We start from the raw sequence: 16873 nt of genomic DNA, 5'->3' as shown, positions 1-16873 counted from the left end.
ATCCGTGCCGCTCTCCCCCCGTGATGTCTTCTCCCCCTCCGTGCCGCTCTCCCCCGTGATGTCTTCTCCCCCTCCGTACCGCTCTCCCCCCGTGATGTCTTCTCCCCCTCCGTGCTGCTCTCCCCGTGATGTGTTCTCCCCCTCCATGCCGCTCCCCCGTGATGTGTTCTCCCCCTCCGTGCCGTCTTCTCCCCATCCATGCCGCTCCCCCTGTGCCGCTCTCCCCCCCTCAATATGTCAGGACGGAGAGCGAAGGTAGGAGCCGCTAAACCCGGCTCCTACCTTTTCCGAATGGACAGAGTCAGTGATCACTGACTCTGTCCATTCATATAACTGAAACATCGTAAACTGTGTTTACGATGCTTCAGTTTATGAATGGAGAGGAGCTTCTCTCCATTCATTTCAGCTGAGGCTGCAGAGAAAGGGACTGGGGAATCTGTGTCCCTAGTCCCTTTCTCTGTCTTAAAGGGGAAATGTCAGAGGTCTGTTAAGACCCCTGATATTTTACCAAAGCCCCCCAACAGGGTTTGCATTAAGGTGAAAACATTTTTTACCTTACAACTCCTTTAAGACTGGGATGCCATGAAAGTTTGTGTGTGTGTGTGTGTGTAATGCTTCCTACACACGATCGGAATTTCCGATGGAAAAAGTCAGACGGACTTTTTCCATCGGAAATTCCGACGGTGTGTATGCCCATCAGCGTTTACATAGAGAACATGTTCTCTTTTCATCCGATGTGAATTTGGTCAGACAAAGGTCTGATCGTGTGTACAGGGCATAAAGGCAGGTGTCCCAATACTTTTGACAATATAGTGTATATTTACACACACACACAGTATATGTATCTATATATTTATTTATTTTTTTATACCAGAGATTAGTGTCACTTTAACCTATAACATTGTGATTGCCCTCTTAGCGCTACAAGATAAGTAAAATAATACCGCAGTGCAAAAAAAAAAAAAAAAAGGGATCAGACATTGATGTATTTTATGTTTACTATGCATAGCGGTCATATTTCAGGTATAGAAGCAGACATCGCATTTTTGTATATCTGTGCGAAATTCCTCATCCTGGAATTAAAAAAAACAAAACCAGCAGCTCTGGGTGCTAAACCTTCTCCAAGTGCCAACACATCACACCTTGCTGAACAAATGTATCTGGAGAAGTGGCATATGGGCCGTGCTCACTGGATGGCGGGACACTCAGTGACCAGTTGTCAGATGAAGAACTCCTCAGAAATTCTTTCAGAGCTCATGTCGGTGGGCTGGGTTCTCCCTGCATTTGGAATACATATTAAGGGCCAGATTCACGTAGAAATGGATCGGCGCAGCGTATCAGAGATACGCTAAGCCGCCGTAACTTTTCCGGCTTTGGTTTGAATCCTGAAAGATTGCGCGCCGAAAGTTACAGGAGCGTAGTGTATTTCTGGCGGCGTGATTCATTTAAATGAAGCGCGTCCCTGCGCCGATTGAACTGCGCATGCTCCGTTTCGAAATTTCCCTCCGTGCTTTGCGTGAAATGACGTCGCAACGACGTCATTTTTTGAACTTGTGAATTACGTCCATCCCTATTCACGGACGACTTACGCAAAAAAAAAAAAAAATTCAAATTTTGACGCGGGAACGACGGCCATACTTAACATGGCAAGTCTATCTATACGCCGCAAAATAGCAGCTTTAACTATACGCCGGAAAAAGCCGACTAGAGACGACGTAAGAGATTGCAACGGCCGTGCGTACGTTCGTGGATCGTCAGAAAAAGCTAATTTGCATACCCGACGCGGAAAACGACGCGAACTCCACCCAGCGGACGCCGAAGTATTGCATCTACGATCCGAAGGCGTACGAAGCCGTACGCCTGTCGGATCAAACCCAGATGCCGTCGTATCTTGGTTTGAGGATTCAAACTAAAGATACGACGCGGGTAATTTGAAAGTACGCCGGCGTATCAGTAGATACGCCGGCGTACTCTCTCTCTGGATCTGGCCCTAAGTGAATAAGGCCACTGTTGCGGCACAGTGTGGCAGGCTTTGCCGGGTTAAAACATGCGGTGAGGTGGTGCAATGGTGCGCATACTTTTTTGCGTGTGCCATTTAGCCCATTGAAATGAATGGGTCTGCCCTTCGTATGAAAATCACACCAAAGTAGGGCAAGCACCTTTGTTTAGCACTCCTATGTAGGTGCGATGGTGCGCATACATTTTTGCACGTCGTATTTAGGGCAGCCCATTTCAATGGCTGCCCTGTACACAAAAAATAAAAAATCTCACAAAAAGTGTCCTCTTATTAAATCGGCCCACACCAAAATGCACGGGACTTCCGTTACTTGGCTCATAAAAAAAAGGAACATATTGGCAAGATGAGTTGGGGTTCCGTTAAGAGTTAAAGTGGATGTAAAAAAAAAAAAAAGTCCATCCCTTTTGCAGGCTCGTAGCGTTGCCATTAAAGTGGATGTAAAAAAAAAAAAAGTCCATCCCCTTTGCAGGCTCGTAGCGTTGCCATTAAAGTGGATGTAAACCCAAAAACATTTTTTTTTTAAATGTCACAATGTAGAGAATACGATTTCCTATCATCTGTGCCCAGTCTTGCCACACAGAGTTAATCCAGCTCTGAGCAATCCTCTTTTTATTGTTCAGTGAAATAAAACAGACTTCCAGATAAAGACCAAAGTCCTTGCTTGAGTGACAGGTAATTTACATATCTCGTGCACTAGCTTGCAGACATGCACAGCTTCTTGTCTATGTATATTCTGATGGCTGTTTACACTGAACTGTGGATCACCCCATATTTTGAAAACATTTAATCAAAACACAGGAAAGACAGCCAATCCTGGGAGAGCTAGACGGGAGAGGAGAGGAGGAGAGGGGGAGGGGGGATGTGAATTATGCACTTTACAGAAGCTGTGCATGTCTGCAGGCTAGTGCACGAGATATGTAAATAACCTGTCACTCAAGCAAGGACTTTGGGGCCAGATTCACAAAAGAGATACGACGGCGTATCTCCCGATACACCGTCGTATCTCTGAGATACGCTTGTCGTAACTATGCTCCTGATTCATAGAATCAGGTTACGCATAGATAGCCCTAAGATCCGACAGGTGTAAGTGACTTACACCGTCGAATCTTAGGCTGCAATTCTAGGCCGGCCGCTAGGTGGCGATTCCATTGCGGTCGGCGTAGAATATGCAAATGACTAGTTACGCCGATTCACGAACGTCCGCTTTGCCCGTCGCTGTAAATTTACGTTGTTTCCGTAGAGATACTCCGCGTAAAACTAAACCTGCCCTCTAGGTGGTCTAGCCAATGTTAAGTATGGCCGTCGTTCCCGCGTCGAAATTTGAAATTTCACGTCGTTTGCGTAAGTCGTCCGTGAATGGCACTGGACGCCATTTACGTTAACATCGAAACCATCCTTGCGACGTCATTTAGCGCAATGCACGTCGGGAAATTTTAGGGACGGAGCATGTGCAGTACGTTCGGCGCGGGAACGCGCCTAATTTAAATGGTCCCCGCCCCATTTGAATTAGGCGAGCTTGCGCCGGGCGGATTTACGCTACGCCGCCGCAAGTTTACAGGCAAGTGTTTTGTGAATCAAGCACTTACGCTGAAAACTTGCGGCGGTGTAACGTAAATGTAATACGTTACGCCGCCGCAGCGTAGGGCGATTCTACGTGAATCTGGCCCTTGGTCTTTATGTGGAAGTCTGTTTTATTTCACGGAACAATAAAAAGAGGATTGCTCAGAGCTGGATTAACTCTGTGTGGCAAGACGGGGCACAGATGATAGGAAATCTTATACTGTACATTGTGACATCAAAAAAAAAATTTTTTTGGGTTTAATGGCAACGCTACAAGCCTGCAAAAGGGATGGATTTTTTTTTTTTTTTTTGCACCTTCCCGCAACGTGCAAATGTGAAAAGAAATTCCAAGATTATAGCTGCCCCCTCTCTCCAGTACCTTTTCAGTGTTCGTATGTGTATTCTGTGTTTGTATATATACAGTGTGTGAATACTATGTATACTGTATTTGTGTGTGTGTGTATACAGTGTGACCCAATAATCTATTGCCTGGGGGCCCCATAATCTCCTATCGCCCGGGGGCCCCATGAGTTGTCAGTCCGACTCTGGACAGGAGTGAATGCCGTGACCTCTTGCCTCCGATTTCAAGGGTAGGACACGGAACACAAATAAGAAACTTCCATAGTGCAAACTATTTATTTAAATTAACTTAAATAAAAAAAACATTGGCCAAATGACCGATTACATTAAAAGGTGCCCATGCCGGTGTTCTGCCGAGTGTGGAGGGGGGGCCACGACAGCCGCCAAGGGACGCCAGAAAACATTTAGCAACCTTGTTAACAGTAGAAGGGTTGAATGAGGAAAGTAATGATTGTACCTGTGAATATGGGGTGTTAAAGAGGAAGTAAACTCTCTTACAAAAAAAAAACCTGCAAGGCAAAGGCATAATGAGCTAGTATGACCAGGGGCTGACTGACAACTCATGGGGCCCCCGGGCAATAGATGATTATGGGGCCCCTGGGCTTACAGATGGCCACCACGCCAGGAGGCAGTGCAGCTAAAATCTTCGGATTTTCACATCAAAAGCATGTCGGTTTCGGACATATCAGGGACAGATGTAAGAAAAAAAAAAAAAAAAAGAAGATTTTTACATACTGTCCCTGGCAACCCTGATGGGCCCCCTAGTGGCATGGGGCCCTCGAGCAGTGCCCGGGAGTCCCAATGGTCAGTCCTCCCCTGAGTATGACTAGCATACAAGCTCATTATGCATTACTTACCTTAGATCGACGCGCCAAAGCCGTCCTCGCCTCTCCCTTGGGCCACAGACATCACTCCCGGAGGTTACTTCCGGGTATCGCAGCTCTGTCGCTGTGATTGGCCGGAGCCGCGATGATGTCACTCGGTGCATGCGCACGGCAACGGCATGCGCTGTGGCAGAAACGGCAGAGTTTCATTCCTTCCCAGTGCATGCGCCGTTTGTTTTACCGGCAGACTACAAGTGAAATATTTCCTAAACTGCGCACATTTAGGAGATATTCCACTACCTATAGGTAGAAGTCAAAAAGCCACCGCAGCCCGGTCTTCAAGTGGTTAAAAACTTTTGCTGTTACAATGTATCTAATAGAGAAATCCTTAAAGGAAAATCCCCACCCTGACCCAGGGGACCCCCGGCAGTCCTCAGCCCCCAGTCCCCACCCTCTATCCCCGCACACATCGCCTGTAACTTTTATTGTGTTCTTTTTTAACGAAAGTGTTTTTTTTTTTAACCAAAAAAATATTGCAATGATCGTCATTTTATTCTCTAGGATCTCTGCTATAAAATAAATAGATTATTAGTAGGGTTGTCCCGATACCACTTTTTTAGGACCGAGTACAAGTACCGATACTTTTTTCAAGTACTCGCCGATACCGAATACCGATTCTTTTTTTTAAATGTGTCCCCAAATGCAGCCATGTCCCCCCACATATGCAGCCATGTCCCCCCACATATGCAGCCATGTCCCCCACATATGCAGCCATATCCCCCCATATGCAGCCATGTCCCCCCCCATATGCAGCCATGTCCCCAAACATATGCAGCCATGTCCCCAAACATATGCAGCCATGTCCCCAAACATATTGCAGCCATGTCCCCCATATATCCAGCCATGTCCCCCCACAAATGCAGCCATGTCCCCCTCATATGCAGCCATGTCCCCCCATATGCAGCCATGTCCCACCCATATATGCAGCCATGTCCCCCCATATGCAGCCATGTCCCCCCATATCCAGCCATGTCCCCCCCCATATGCAGCCATGTCCCCCCCATATGCAGCCATGTCCCCCCCCCATATGCAGCCATGTCCCCCCACATATCCAGCCATGTCCCCCCACATATCCAGCCATGTCCCCCACATATGCAGCCGTGTCCCCCCCATATCCAGCCATGTCCCCCCCCATATGCAGCCATGTCCCCCCCCATATGCAGCCATGTCCCCCCCCCCATATGCAGCCATGTCCCCCCCCCCATATGCAGCCATGTTCCCCCATATCCAGCCATGTCCCCCCATATCCAGCCATGTCCCCCCCATATCCAGCCATGTCCCCCCACATATCCAGCCATGTCCCCCCACATATGCAGCCGTGTCCCCCCCATATCCAGCCATGTCCCCCACATATCCAGCCATGTCCCCCCCATATCCAGCCATGTCCCCCACATATCCAGCCATGTCCCCCCCATATCCAGCCATGCCCCCCCCATATCCAGCCATGTCCCCCCCATATGCAGCCATGTCCCCCCCATATGCAGCCATGTCCCCCCCCATATGCAGCCATGTCCCCCCCCATATGCAGCCATGTCCCCCCCATATCCAGCCATGTTCGGGATTGGACAGTTCACCCGAGCAAGGGGGAGTGTCTATACGCGGCGGGAAAGACTACAGCTATTCAAATGAATGCTGTAATGTTCCCCGCCCATATTAACCAAGCGGGGATGCGGCGTAGTGGCGGGATGCGTCGGCGGGAGTATTCAATTTCGGTATCGGGGGTATTTGCGGGAGTACGAGTACTCCTGCAAATACTCGGAATCGGTCCCGATTTTTTCTAGCAAAAAAAAAAAAATGCTAATTTAAACTTTTTCCATTTTATTCTCTAGTGTCTCTGCTTTAAAAAATAAATTAATAGAAATAATAATAATATTATAATGTTTTGGGTTCTAATTTTCTAGCAAAAAAAATACTAATTTAAACTTTTTCCATTTTATTCTCTAGGGTCTCTGCTTTAAAAAATAAATTAATAATATTATAATGTTTTGGGTTCTAATTTTCTAGCAAAAAAAAAAAACACAACAATACAGATTTATAAACTTATAAACAAAAAGTAAAAAAAAAATGCCCGGTCTTCAAGTGGTTAAATCTGTAAACTTTTGCTGTTACAGTGTATCCAATAGAGAAATCCTTAAAGGAAAATCCCCACCCTGACCCAGGGGACCCCCCGGCAGTCCTCAGCCCCCCAGTCCCCGCACACATCGCCTGTAAATCCCCGGTAGAGCCCGGCACCGTCCGCCATCATTCATCCGCAGCTCCTTCCCGACACCAACAGGTGGAGCGGAGAAACCAGAAGGAAGCTCAGCGCCGCGAGCAGAAAACACTCAAACACTTCTCAGCCAATGAGAGGCGGCTGCTGGCCAGGGAAGAGAAGGGGAGAGGACGGGCTCCGCCAATCGGGAGAGGAAGGGGCGTGTCGCGGCGGGCAGTCACTTGTCTGGTAATGTGCCTGCTCGCAGTCTGTGGCTGGCAGCGGCTGGAGGGGGAAGCGGAGGAGCGATGCGGTCTGTCTGCAGATAGCGGGCACTGCACCATCGCCAGCAGGTGGGTCCTTATTGATCTCTGATCGGCTGATCACTGGTGATTTTTACTAGGAAAGGGGGGGTGTCTGCCCTTTAATATATATAAAAAAAAGGAGGGGTGATTAATATAATTGGGGGGTGCAAATACTTATTCACATAAGTTGCAGTAGTTTTTACACCTAATCGCATGGAGGATTGCATTGCACTGGGAGCTGTGTGCACTGGGCACATCACCTGCTGGTTTCCAGTGACTGGTGCCCATTGCAGACTGGGTGGGGGTGGGGGTGGTGATGGAAGGGGGGGTCATGGTGTGTAATCTTTGGCTGCAGCTTTATTGAACTCTATGGGTGGCCTATGGCACTGCCATACCAGCTATGCCCCCCCCCCCACCTCTGCATTGTAGCTCTGATATCAATAGGATACAAAATATCAACATGCCAATACAAGAATAACATTGTAACAAATGCAACTCCTTTTTTGAGGATATTTATTATCACAGCTGCCTGCCCCCCCCCCCCCTCCCAACTGGTGATCTGGTGCTGAGTGTGCAGGATCAGCCAACACCCCTTTTTCCTGCAGGCGTTCTGCGTTTCGCTGGCTGACTTTACTCTGTACACGATTCCACTTTCGCCGAGTGGCAGGCGTAATCATCTACAAAGACTAACCCCCCCCCCCAAGGGCCTTACTGTCAATCAGAACGCATGTATTGTGGTTACGCCGTGCCCGCGTCTGACACCTATCGCCCGCTTAATTTGTGGTGACATCAGCTATTAGTAAACGCAAACGTGTAAAAAAAAAAAAATCGCAGGCGGGTGCGCTTAACTTGTAGAGGGATTTGGCTGGAGGGTGGGATAGTATTGCAGGAGACGGGTGTATGGGGCGGCAACTGGCGCCTCATTTTGTAATAAGCCCTTTCTGCGGTTATTTGGGCGCTGCTTGGCTTTTTTTTTTTTTTTTATTGCTTTAAGTTTGGATTGAATGCTTCTTGAACTGTTTTTTTTTTTTTTTTTTTTTTTTCCTACTCCTGTGGAAACTTTCACCCAGTCGCACCATATTGTGCGGCGCACTTTAGCATTCCAGCAAGTGGTAAAATTAGATAGATAGATAGAGATAGATAGATAGATCTATCTATCTATCTATCTATCTTTCTATCTATCTATCTATCTATCTCTAATATATCTCTATCTCTAATATATCTCTATCTCTAATATATCTCTAATATATCGCTATCTCTAATATATCTCTAATATATCTCTAATTCTAATATATCTCTAATTCTAATATATCTCTAATTCTAATATATCTCTAATTCTAATATATCTCTAATTCTAATATATCTCTAATATATCTCTATCTCTATCTCTAATATATCTCTATCTCTAATATATCTCTATCTCTATCTCTAATATATCTCTAATATATCTCTAATATATCTCTATCTCTAATATATCTCTATCTCTAATATATCTCTATCTCTAATATATCTCTATCTCTAATATATCTCTATCTCTAATATATCTCTATCTCTAATATATCTCTATCTCTAATATATCTCTATCTCTAATATATCTCTATCTCTAATATATCTCTATCTCTAATATATCTCTATCTCTAATATATCTCTATCTCTAATATATCTCTATCTCTAATATATCTCTATCTCTAATATATCTCTATCTCTAATATATCTCTATCTCTAATATATCTCTATCTCTAATATATCTCTATCTCTAATATATCTCTATCTCTAATATATCTCTATCTCTAATATATCTCTATCTCTAATATATCTCTATCTCTAATATATCTCTATCTCTAATATATCTCTATCTCTAATATATCTCTATCTCTAATATATCTCTATCTCTAATATATCTCTATCTCTAATATATCTCTATCTCTAATATATCTCTATCTCTAATATATCTCTATCTCTAATATATCTCTATCTCTAATATATCTCTATCTCTAATATATCTCTATCTCTAATATATCTCTATCTCTAATATATCTCTATCTCTAATATATCTCTATCTCTAATATATCTCTATCTCTAATATATCTCTATCTCTAATATATCTCTATCTCTAATATATCTCTATCTCTAATATATCTCTATCTCTAATATATCTCTATCTCTAATATATCTCTATCTCTAATATATCTCTATCTCTAATATATCTCTATCTCTAATATATCTCTAATATATCTCTAATATATCTCTATCTCTATCTCTAATATATCTCTATCTCTAATATATCTCTAATATATCTCTATCTCTATCTCTAATATATCTCTATCTTAAGGGCTTATTCACACATATGAGCCACTGTTTTACTGCCCCCCAATAATCACCCCACTTACCTAATACAGTAGCCAAAAGGGATTATACATATTCCGCCAAAAAAATATCTGTAGTACTCAATGGCGGCTGTTGCTCAAATTTATTTATTTTCATTTATAATAATTATTTAGTTATAATTTTTATGTTTTTTGGGGGGGGGGGGGGGGGGGGGCGAGGCAGCAAACACTGGCCTTTTCAGGCTCTAATTACCTGCTTCAAAAAAAGAGGGGGGTACATGAATTGGGGGGGCTGCACCCCTTATGAGCGCCACCACTGGTAGTACTACCCGCCGTAACTACATGCAATGTGGACCGTTGGGTTACGACCACCTTCCAGCCACCTGTCAACTGTACTCTGAAAAGCGATCTACCGTGTATTGCTTATCATAGGGGCGGCGAGGGCCGCCGCCGGTGTAAATAAGCCCTAAATGTTTGTTTATGGGGCTTTTATACCGCAACCTCCTCTGTTCAGTGTGCAGGTCCACATGCGTGTTTTTTTCTGTTTGTGGTGCGTTTCCAGTGCACTTTCCGCTAACGCATTCGCATTGCGTTGACATTTTACATTCGCTGCAATTTTGTTTTGCTTCTTTTTTTTTTGTGCGCATTTGAACGCCTTGCACTGTGCTGGAAAAAAGATATTGCCCGCTGTACTGTGTGTTTATTTTTATTTTTTCGCACTGGGCCAGTGCAACGCAACGCAGCGCAACACGCTGGTGTGAACTTCATTCGTAGGCAACCAGGATTTTTTTTTTGTTTGCCATGCGTTGAATATGCTCACAAACGCACCCAGCTCATCTGGTGTGAATATACCCATAGGTATTATTATTATTATTATTATTATTATTATTATTATTATTATTATTATTATTAATATTATTATTATTTATTTTTTTAAACCTGTTGCATTTGCATGTGTTTTGCAAAGCCTGGCTGTATTAGGTTTTGTTTTATTTTTGCAACAATGTATAAATCGGAAATCTCTAATATGGTCAGAATGATCCTGAGTGAATGAAAGCTGATTGCATGAATGTTCGAGTGAACGTTGTTTGCTTATTTGTTGTTGGTGTTTTTTACTATTATTATTATTTTTGCTTTTTTGTTTTCTAATGGTTTGGAGACTTTTATGATTCTGATGATCCTCTTTGCAACATGATGTGATAACATTTCTTGAATGTCATTCTGGTAAAGGACAACTAAAGGCCAAAGTTTTTATTTTTTTCCTCCATTTTGGAGGGTAATAACCCCTGTCGGTTTATTTTTTATCATCTCTGTCCCATTAGGGCAGGGGTTTCCAAACGTTCGAAACAAAGGGCCAGTTTACAGTGCTTCAAACATTAGCTGGGGGCGGACTGTGGCCATTGGGCATAGAAAAGGTCCCGATGTCAGTGGGATAAAACAATGCCCCATCTGTGGAAGGCATAGTGCCCCATCTTTGATGTCATTGGGAGGAATTGGAGGCCCCGTTGTTTGTGTCATTGGGAGGAATTGGAGGCCCCGTTGTTTGTGTCATTGGGAGGAATTGGGGGCCCCCGTTTGTCATTGGGAGGAATTGGAGGCCCTGTTGTTTGTGTCATTGGGAGGAATTGGAGGCCCTGTTGTTTGTGTCATTGGGAGGAATTGGAGGCCCTGTTGTTTGTGTCATTGGGAGGAATTGGGGGCCCCGTTGTTTGTGTCATTGGAAGGAATTGGGGGCCCCGTTGTTTGTGTCATTGGGAGGAATTGGGGGGGCCCCGTTTGTGTCATTGGAAGGAATTGGGGGGGCCCCGTTGTTTGTGTCATTGGGAGGAATTGGGTGCTCTATTGATTGTTTACAGTGCTTCAAACATTAGGTGGGGGCGGACTGTGGCCATTGGGCATAGAAAAGGTCCCGATGTCAGTGGGATAAAACGATGCCCCGTCTTTGGGGTCAGTGGAAGGAATTGGTGGGCCCGTTGTTTGTGTCATTGTGAGGAATTGGGTGCTCTATTGATTGTGTCCCATAATTTGTGTAATTGGGGGGGGGGGGGGGATTATGCCCCACTGTTGGTATTGGTGAATGAAATTGTGCCACAAGGGCGGATAAAACCTAGCAAAGGGCCATATTTGGCCCCTGTGCCGCAGTTTGGAGACCCCCTGCATTAGGGAGATTTCATTTTACTTTCTGCTATCTTTACACCTATGTGTTTAGCAGTGCGTTTGCGTATTTTGCAGTTTTTGGAAAGGGGGCAAGGACTTCTATATTTTTTTTTCTTTTTCTCATTTTGGATAAAGTAAGGGAAGATTAACTCCAGTCCTTCCTATTTGTATTTATTTTTGCCATCTGTGTGCTATTGGGGAGATTTACCTTCACTTCCTGTCCCATAGCCAAAAACAGGACGTCGGAGGAAATCCCTGCAAATGAAGGCAATCTTTTGGGGGTCACCAGAAATAGTGTCCCCATTGGACGATTTCCCCTCTACTCCTTTTCTGGGGACAACCTAACATTTGGGATTTTCTTTTGCTTGCAATGATAATGCTAAACAGGGCAAGTAGTAGAGAGGCTGAATCTCCTTATTGGGGTAACGGACAGCAATAAAAACCTGACAGGTGACCTATTCCCTTCTCCCCTCTATCTAGAGAAAACGTTTTGCCTTCAGTTATACTTTAAGTTGGGAATAATTTAGATTGAGATCTCCACTCACAAGACATGCTGGTAGGTTAACTTTGGCTCTTGGCCAAATAACCAAAGTATAGGTTAATGTATGCAAGATAAGGATCTTAGACAGGGGCGGACTGACAACTCATGGGGCCCCCGGGCAATAGAAGATTATGGGGCCCCTGGGCTTACAGATGGCCACCACGCCAGGAGGCAGGGCAGCTAAAATCTCTGGATTTTCACATCAAAAGCATGTCGGTTTCGGACATATCAGGGACAGATGTAAAAAAGACATTGTGGAGGTCTGCCGCGAGTTATCGTGGGATTTAGAAAGAACTTGCTTAAAGGAATACCCGCACACTACCTGATGAATCCATATACAGGAAGCGGCCAGTAACATAAAGGATTACTAAGGTTCGCCTGCCCCTGACAGTGACTCGAGCTGGGCATCGACGCTTAGGATTGGCTCGGGCGGCTCGGCTGCTCTCGTCCTGCAAAGGGAACTGCGTTCCTGCTGTGAAAAAAGTGCAGGAACACCGTTCCCGCAGGACTTGAGCTCTGATTAAACCCTTGCAGTTGAGGGGGCAGCCCAACCAAGAAAAGTGTTTAGTAATGGATCTGTGTGATGTTCTTTAAAATTCTATATTTACTGATTTGCCTTTTTTTCTATTTTTTTTATTTAGGAAACCCTCTGGACCAGATACCGATTGTGTTTTGTTAACCTTTTTAAAACCTTCTTCAAAATGGGGAATGGACTTTCAGAACAGACGCCTATCCTCTCGGGCATATCACCATTTCAAGCCTTGCACATTGCGATCTTGGGTTTGGACTGTGCCGGGAAGACCACTGTATTATACAGGTTACAGTTCAATGAGTTTGTCAATACCGTCCCCACCAAAGGATTTAACGCCGAGAAGATCAAAGTGTCCCTGGGCAACTCTAAAACTGTGACGTTTCACTTTTGGGACGTGGGGGGTCAGGAGAAGCTGAGGCCCCTCTGGAAGTCGTACACTAGGTGCACGGATGGGATTGTCTTTGTGGTGGACTCTGTTGATGTAGAGCGGATGGAGGAGGCCAAAACGGAACTGCATAAAATCTCTAAGACCTCTGAGAACCAAGGAGTCCCCGTCCTGATCGTTGCCAACAAGCAGGATCTCCGGAACTCTTTATCTTTGTCGGAAATCGAAAAGTTGTTAGCGTTAAATGAACTCAGCTCTTCCACACCGTGGCACCTTCAGCCCACGTGCGCCATCATTGGTGATGGACTACGGGAAGGTATAGAGAAGCTCTACGAAATGATCGTTAAACGGAAAAAGATGCTCAGGCAGCAGAAGAAGAAAAGATGAACCTTTTTTGAGGTCTTTGCTGAATGACAAATGCGAAGGCCAAGCCCCGTCAAAACCTTGGCGTTGCCGGGTTTGAGTTGGATGCCTGGGCCGCCTGGTGTTAAGTTCCATTCCATCTTTATTTAAAGCTGCGCAGAGCTTATTCCTTGGGAGTTCTGCGAATCGAGCAACAAGTTGTAGTGTGTCTGAGTTTTGTAACACCAGGAGATCGTGGCGTCAACGACTTCGTCGCCGTCTAGTCGTTGAGCGTGGGTAACTAAATGTTCACAGGGTGTTGGAAGCAGGATGGTGCCTTCTACGAGATGGAAAAACTTGTCGCGGGCATAGATATGCCGTTTGCTTGGGGAAAACTGGGCATTTGAAGTTGCGTGCCCCCAATCTTTACCTCCCTTCCATTTTATCCAACTGAAATTACAAGAGCTGTGACTATATTGGCAACTATGGATGGCTGTCCCGTTCAATACAGATCTTCATTTTAAGTCATCTGGAACTATACATGCAGTGCATGATGGATTCTGATCTTTTCCTTTTGTGTGTTTGTTTTTTCGTTTTTGTTTTTTTTAATACATTTTTGTTAGTGACATCACTGAAAATGCTGTGCATTATCCAGTATCGTATACCTCCATTACATATGGACTTTTTAAGGTTCTAAAACATTTAATTTCATGAAATCTGTTTTAAAACTCTATAGTCTGGTACAAGAGCACAACTTTTGGTAGGTCTTGTTTAGTAACAGGAACAATGTATGATAACCCGTACCGGGACAGGGTCCTCCAGCTCCATGAGCAAAGGATCCAGAACTGCCCCCTCCCCCACTGTTAATACATGCCATAGAATGGGTGTACCACCATGCATCCATTCGTTGCCCTTTCGCCCCTTGTCCTGGCATTGATTATAATCTATGAAAAACCAATTGGAAGTAAGGGGGAGCGGTGAGAAGTGCTAATGAGTTACTGTGTACTGCCATTCATACCACAGAATTTCCAGTATGTATTTTTTTTTACATTTTTGTCTTGCTTTGGGAGCCAAATTCAATTTGTTTCAGGTAGTAATCGGGTACAGTACAGCTTCACCTTTTTCATGGCCCATAGTTGAAGACGGGTTTGCCTAACTAATGCCCTGACGGAATAATCTTTCTCAAGGCCCGTACACACGATAGGATTTTTCAACAACAAATTGTGTGACAGGTTTTGGTCGGATAAGCCAACCGTCTGTACGCTCCATCGGACAATTGTCGGAATTTCCGACAATAAATGTGTGCCGTCGGATTATCCGATCCTGTGTGCACAAATCCGTCGGGACTAAAATCCAAAGTACAAACACGCATGCTCCGTACCAATGCTAACCATAAGACAACATTGGCAGAAGTTTCGCAAAGGGTGGAGCTAAAGAGCAGAAAAACCACGTCATTTTGTGCATGTTGTCTGAAAAAGTTCTGCCGTCTGTATGCAGAACAAGTTCACGGCCAACGCCCTTCGCACACAATTCCACGGATTTGTCCGATCGTGTGTACGAGACTTTAGTGAGCGGATCTGTAGTTGTGATGCATTGATGGCCTTTTCTCTATGGGATGAATATGTCCTTCGAGGACTTTGTTAGACAGCTCAAGTATAAAGCTTAGGGGTTCGTAGATGAAGCTGCTAATCTACATCTGGTTTTATTATGGGATTTTTTATTTTAAATACTTGAATTGCATAATGAGGAATTCTTAAATATTACATAAGAGGTTAAAGATCAAATAACTCCTAAATTTAGGCTGTGCAGGAAGTAAGCTATATTGGTAGCATCCACTTGACATTTTTCGGCTTGGGGCCCATTGACACCATTGCAGTAATGCGTGGTTAGAAGCGTTGCATGCATTGGGGCGACGCATTACCTTTCATTCTGAATGGTAAATCCATTCACCTTTACATTGGATGTATGTTGCGCTGCTAAAAACGATGCACAATTTTGTTGTGTTGGTTGCCCACTCATTTTGAATGAGCTACCTTATCGCAATGCATGTGGTCAATGCACCGCAATGGTTTGAATTGACCCTTAAGGCTCTTTCTTTTTTTTTGGGGGGGGGGGGGGGCAAAGCATGGCAAGGATTAAAACCTTTTCTTGCCCTATGTAATGCTATTTTGGGAGACCCATGGTCCTTTTTTATGTTAGCGGGCCTGGAAATGCAGAAAATTCTCTGTACGAAGGACAACCGAGTAAGACTCCATTCACACTAATGCTTTTTTTGATGCATTTTGCAGAAATGCAGGGAAATTTTTTAACATGGTTTCCTATGGAACATGTTCACATCAATGCTTTTTTGTGCCTCTGCGTTTTTGGAAAGGGTCAGGGACTTTTTTTCCTGCAAAAAGCAGCGTTTTGCATGCAATAGAATTCAATGGACGTGCATCAAAAACGCAAGTGCCGCGATTTGCGTTTTTTTTAACCTGTTTATAGCTGGTTGTTAAAGGAAATGTAAAAAAAAATACGAAAATCGCAGTAAAAACGCACGTCAAAAAACGCAGCAAGTACCGCAGAAAGCATTGCAAAAACGCTCAAAAGCAACATGCATAGGTGTGAATCGAGCCTTAGACAAAGGAGTTGACCCTCCCCCGTTCTAAAATTACAAAAAACATAGGAAAAAAAAGAAAATTGCAAGATCTACTTCAGGCATCTCCAAACGTTCTAAGCAAAAGGGCCAGTTCACTGTCCGTAAGGCTTTAGGGGGGACAGACTAGCCAGTGGGAGTAGAAAATGCCCCAGTATCAGTGCCCCATCATTGTTTTTAATGGGAAGAATAGTGTCCCGTAGATTGTGTTAGTAAGGGAAATGGTGCCCCCCCGTCATTGGTGTCACTTGGAGGAATAGTGCCCAAAGGGCCAGATAAAGGCAAGCAAAGGGCCACAGTTTGGAGACCACTGATCTACTTTCTAGTGTATGTGAAGGCAAAACTTATATATTTTTATTTTTATTTTGGGTAGAGCAAGGTTACTCCTCAATTTGTTCACAATTTTAGAGTTTCACGTAAAAAGGAAAATTCTTCTGTGGGGACAAATATTCTGATGACAAAAGTCTAAAAGTAAAATGCGCACTTCTGACCCAGAGAAGCTCATGTTGTTTTTTTTTTTTTTTTAGAGCTTTACACAACAGTTGAGGAGCAACACAATGCTCAGGGCCCATTAAGAATAATGGGATTCTTCATCTTGGGCATTGTCGCACTTTGGGAATTGCATGACAAAAAGTTC

The 16873-nt window shown here is 44.2% G+C and overlaps 1 protein-coding gene across 1 annotated transcript; it reads left to right on the top strand.

Annotated features, from left to right (window-relative positions):
• The first annotated feature begins 7246 nt into the window (after positions 1–7246).
• Positions 7247–14604, top strand: ARL4A (ADP ribosylation factor like GTPase 4A). The gene is made up of 2 exons (XM_040352262.1): positions 7247–7365; positions 12984–14604. The coding sequence occupies exon 2, from the start codon at positions 13044–13046 to the stop codon at positions 13644–13646; it is 603 nt and encodes a 200-aa protein (XP_040208196.1). The 5' UTR covers positions 7247–7365; positions 12984–13043; the 3' UTR covers positions 13647–14604.
• Positions 14605–16873: the final 2269 nt, after the last annotated feature.

Source organism: Rana temporaria, chromosome 5 (assembly GCF_905171775.1).
Source record: "Rana temporaria chromosome 5, aRanTem1.1, whole genome shotgun sequence".
Classification (NCBI taxonomy): Eukaryota; Metazoa; Chordata; class Amphibia; order Anura; family Ranidae; genus Rana; species Rana temporaria.
Note: the sequence above shows the minus strand (reverse complement) of the source record. Positions and strands in the feature narration are given on the sequence as shown.

What these genes read in the sequence shown, in the direction of transcription:
- ARL4A (XM_040352262.1), top strand. Translation starts at nt 13,044, where the DNA reads ATGGGGAATGGACTTTCAGAACAGACGCCTATCCTCTCGGGCATATCA.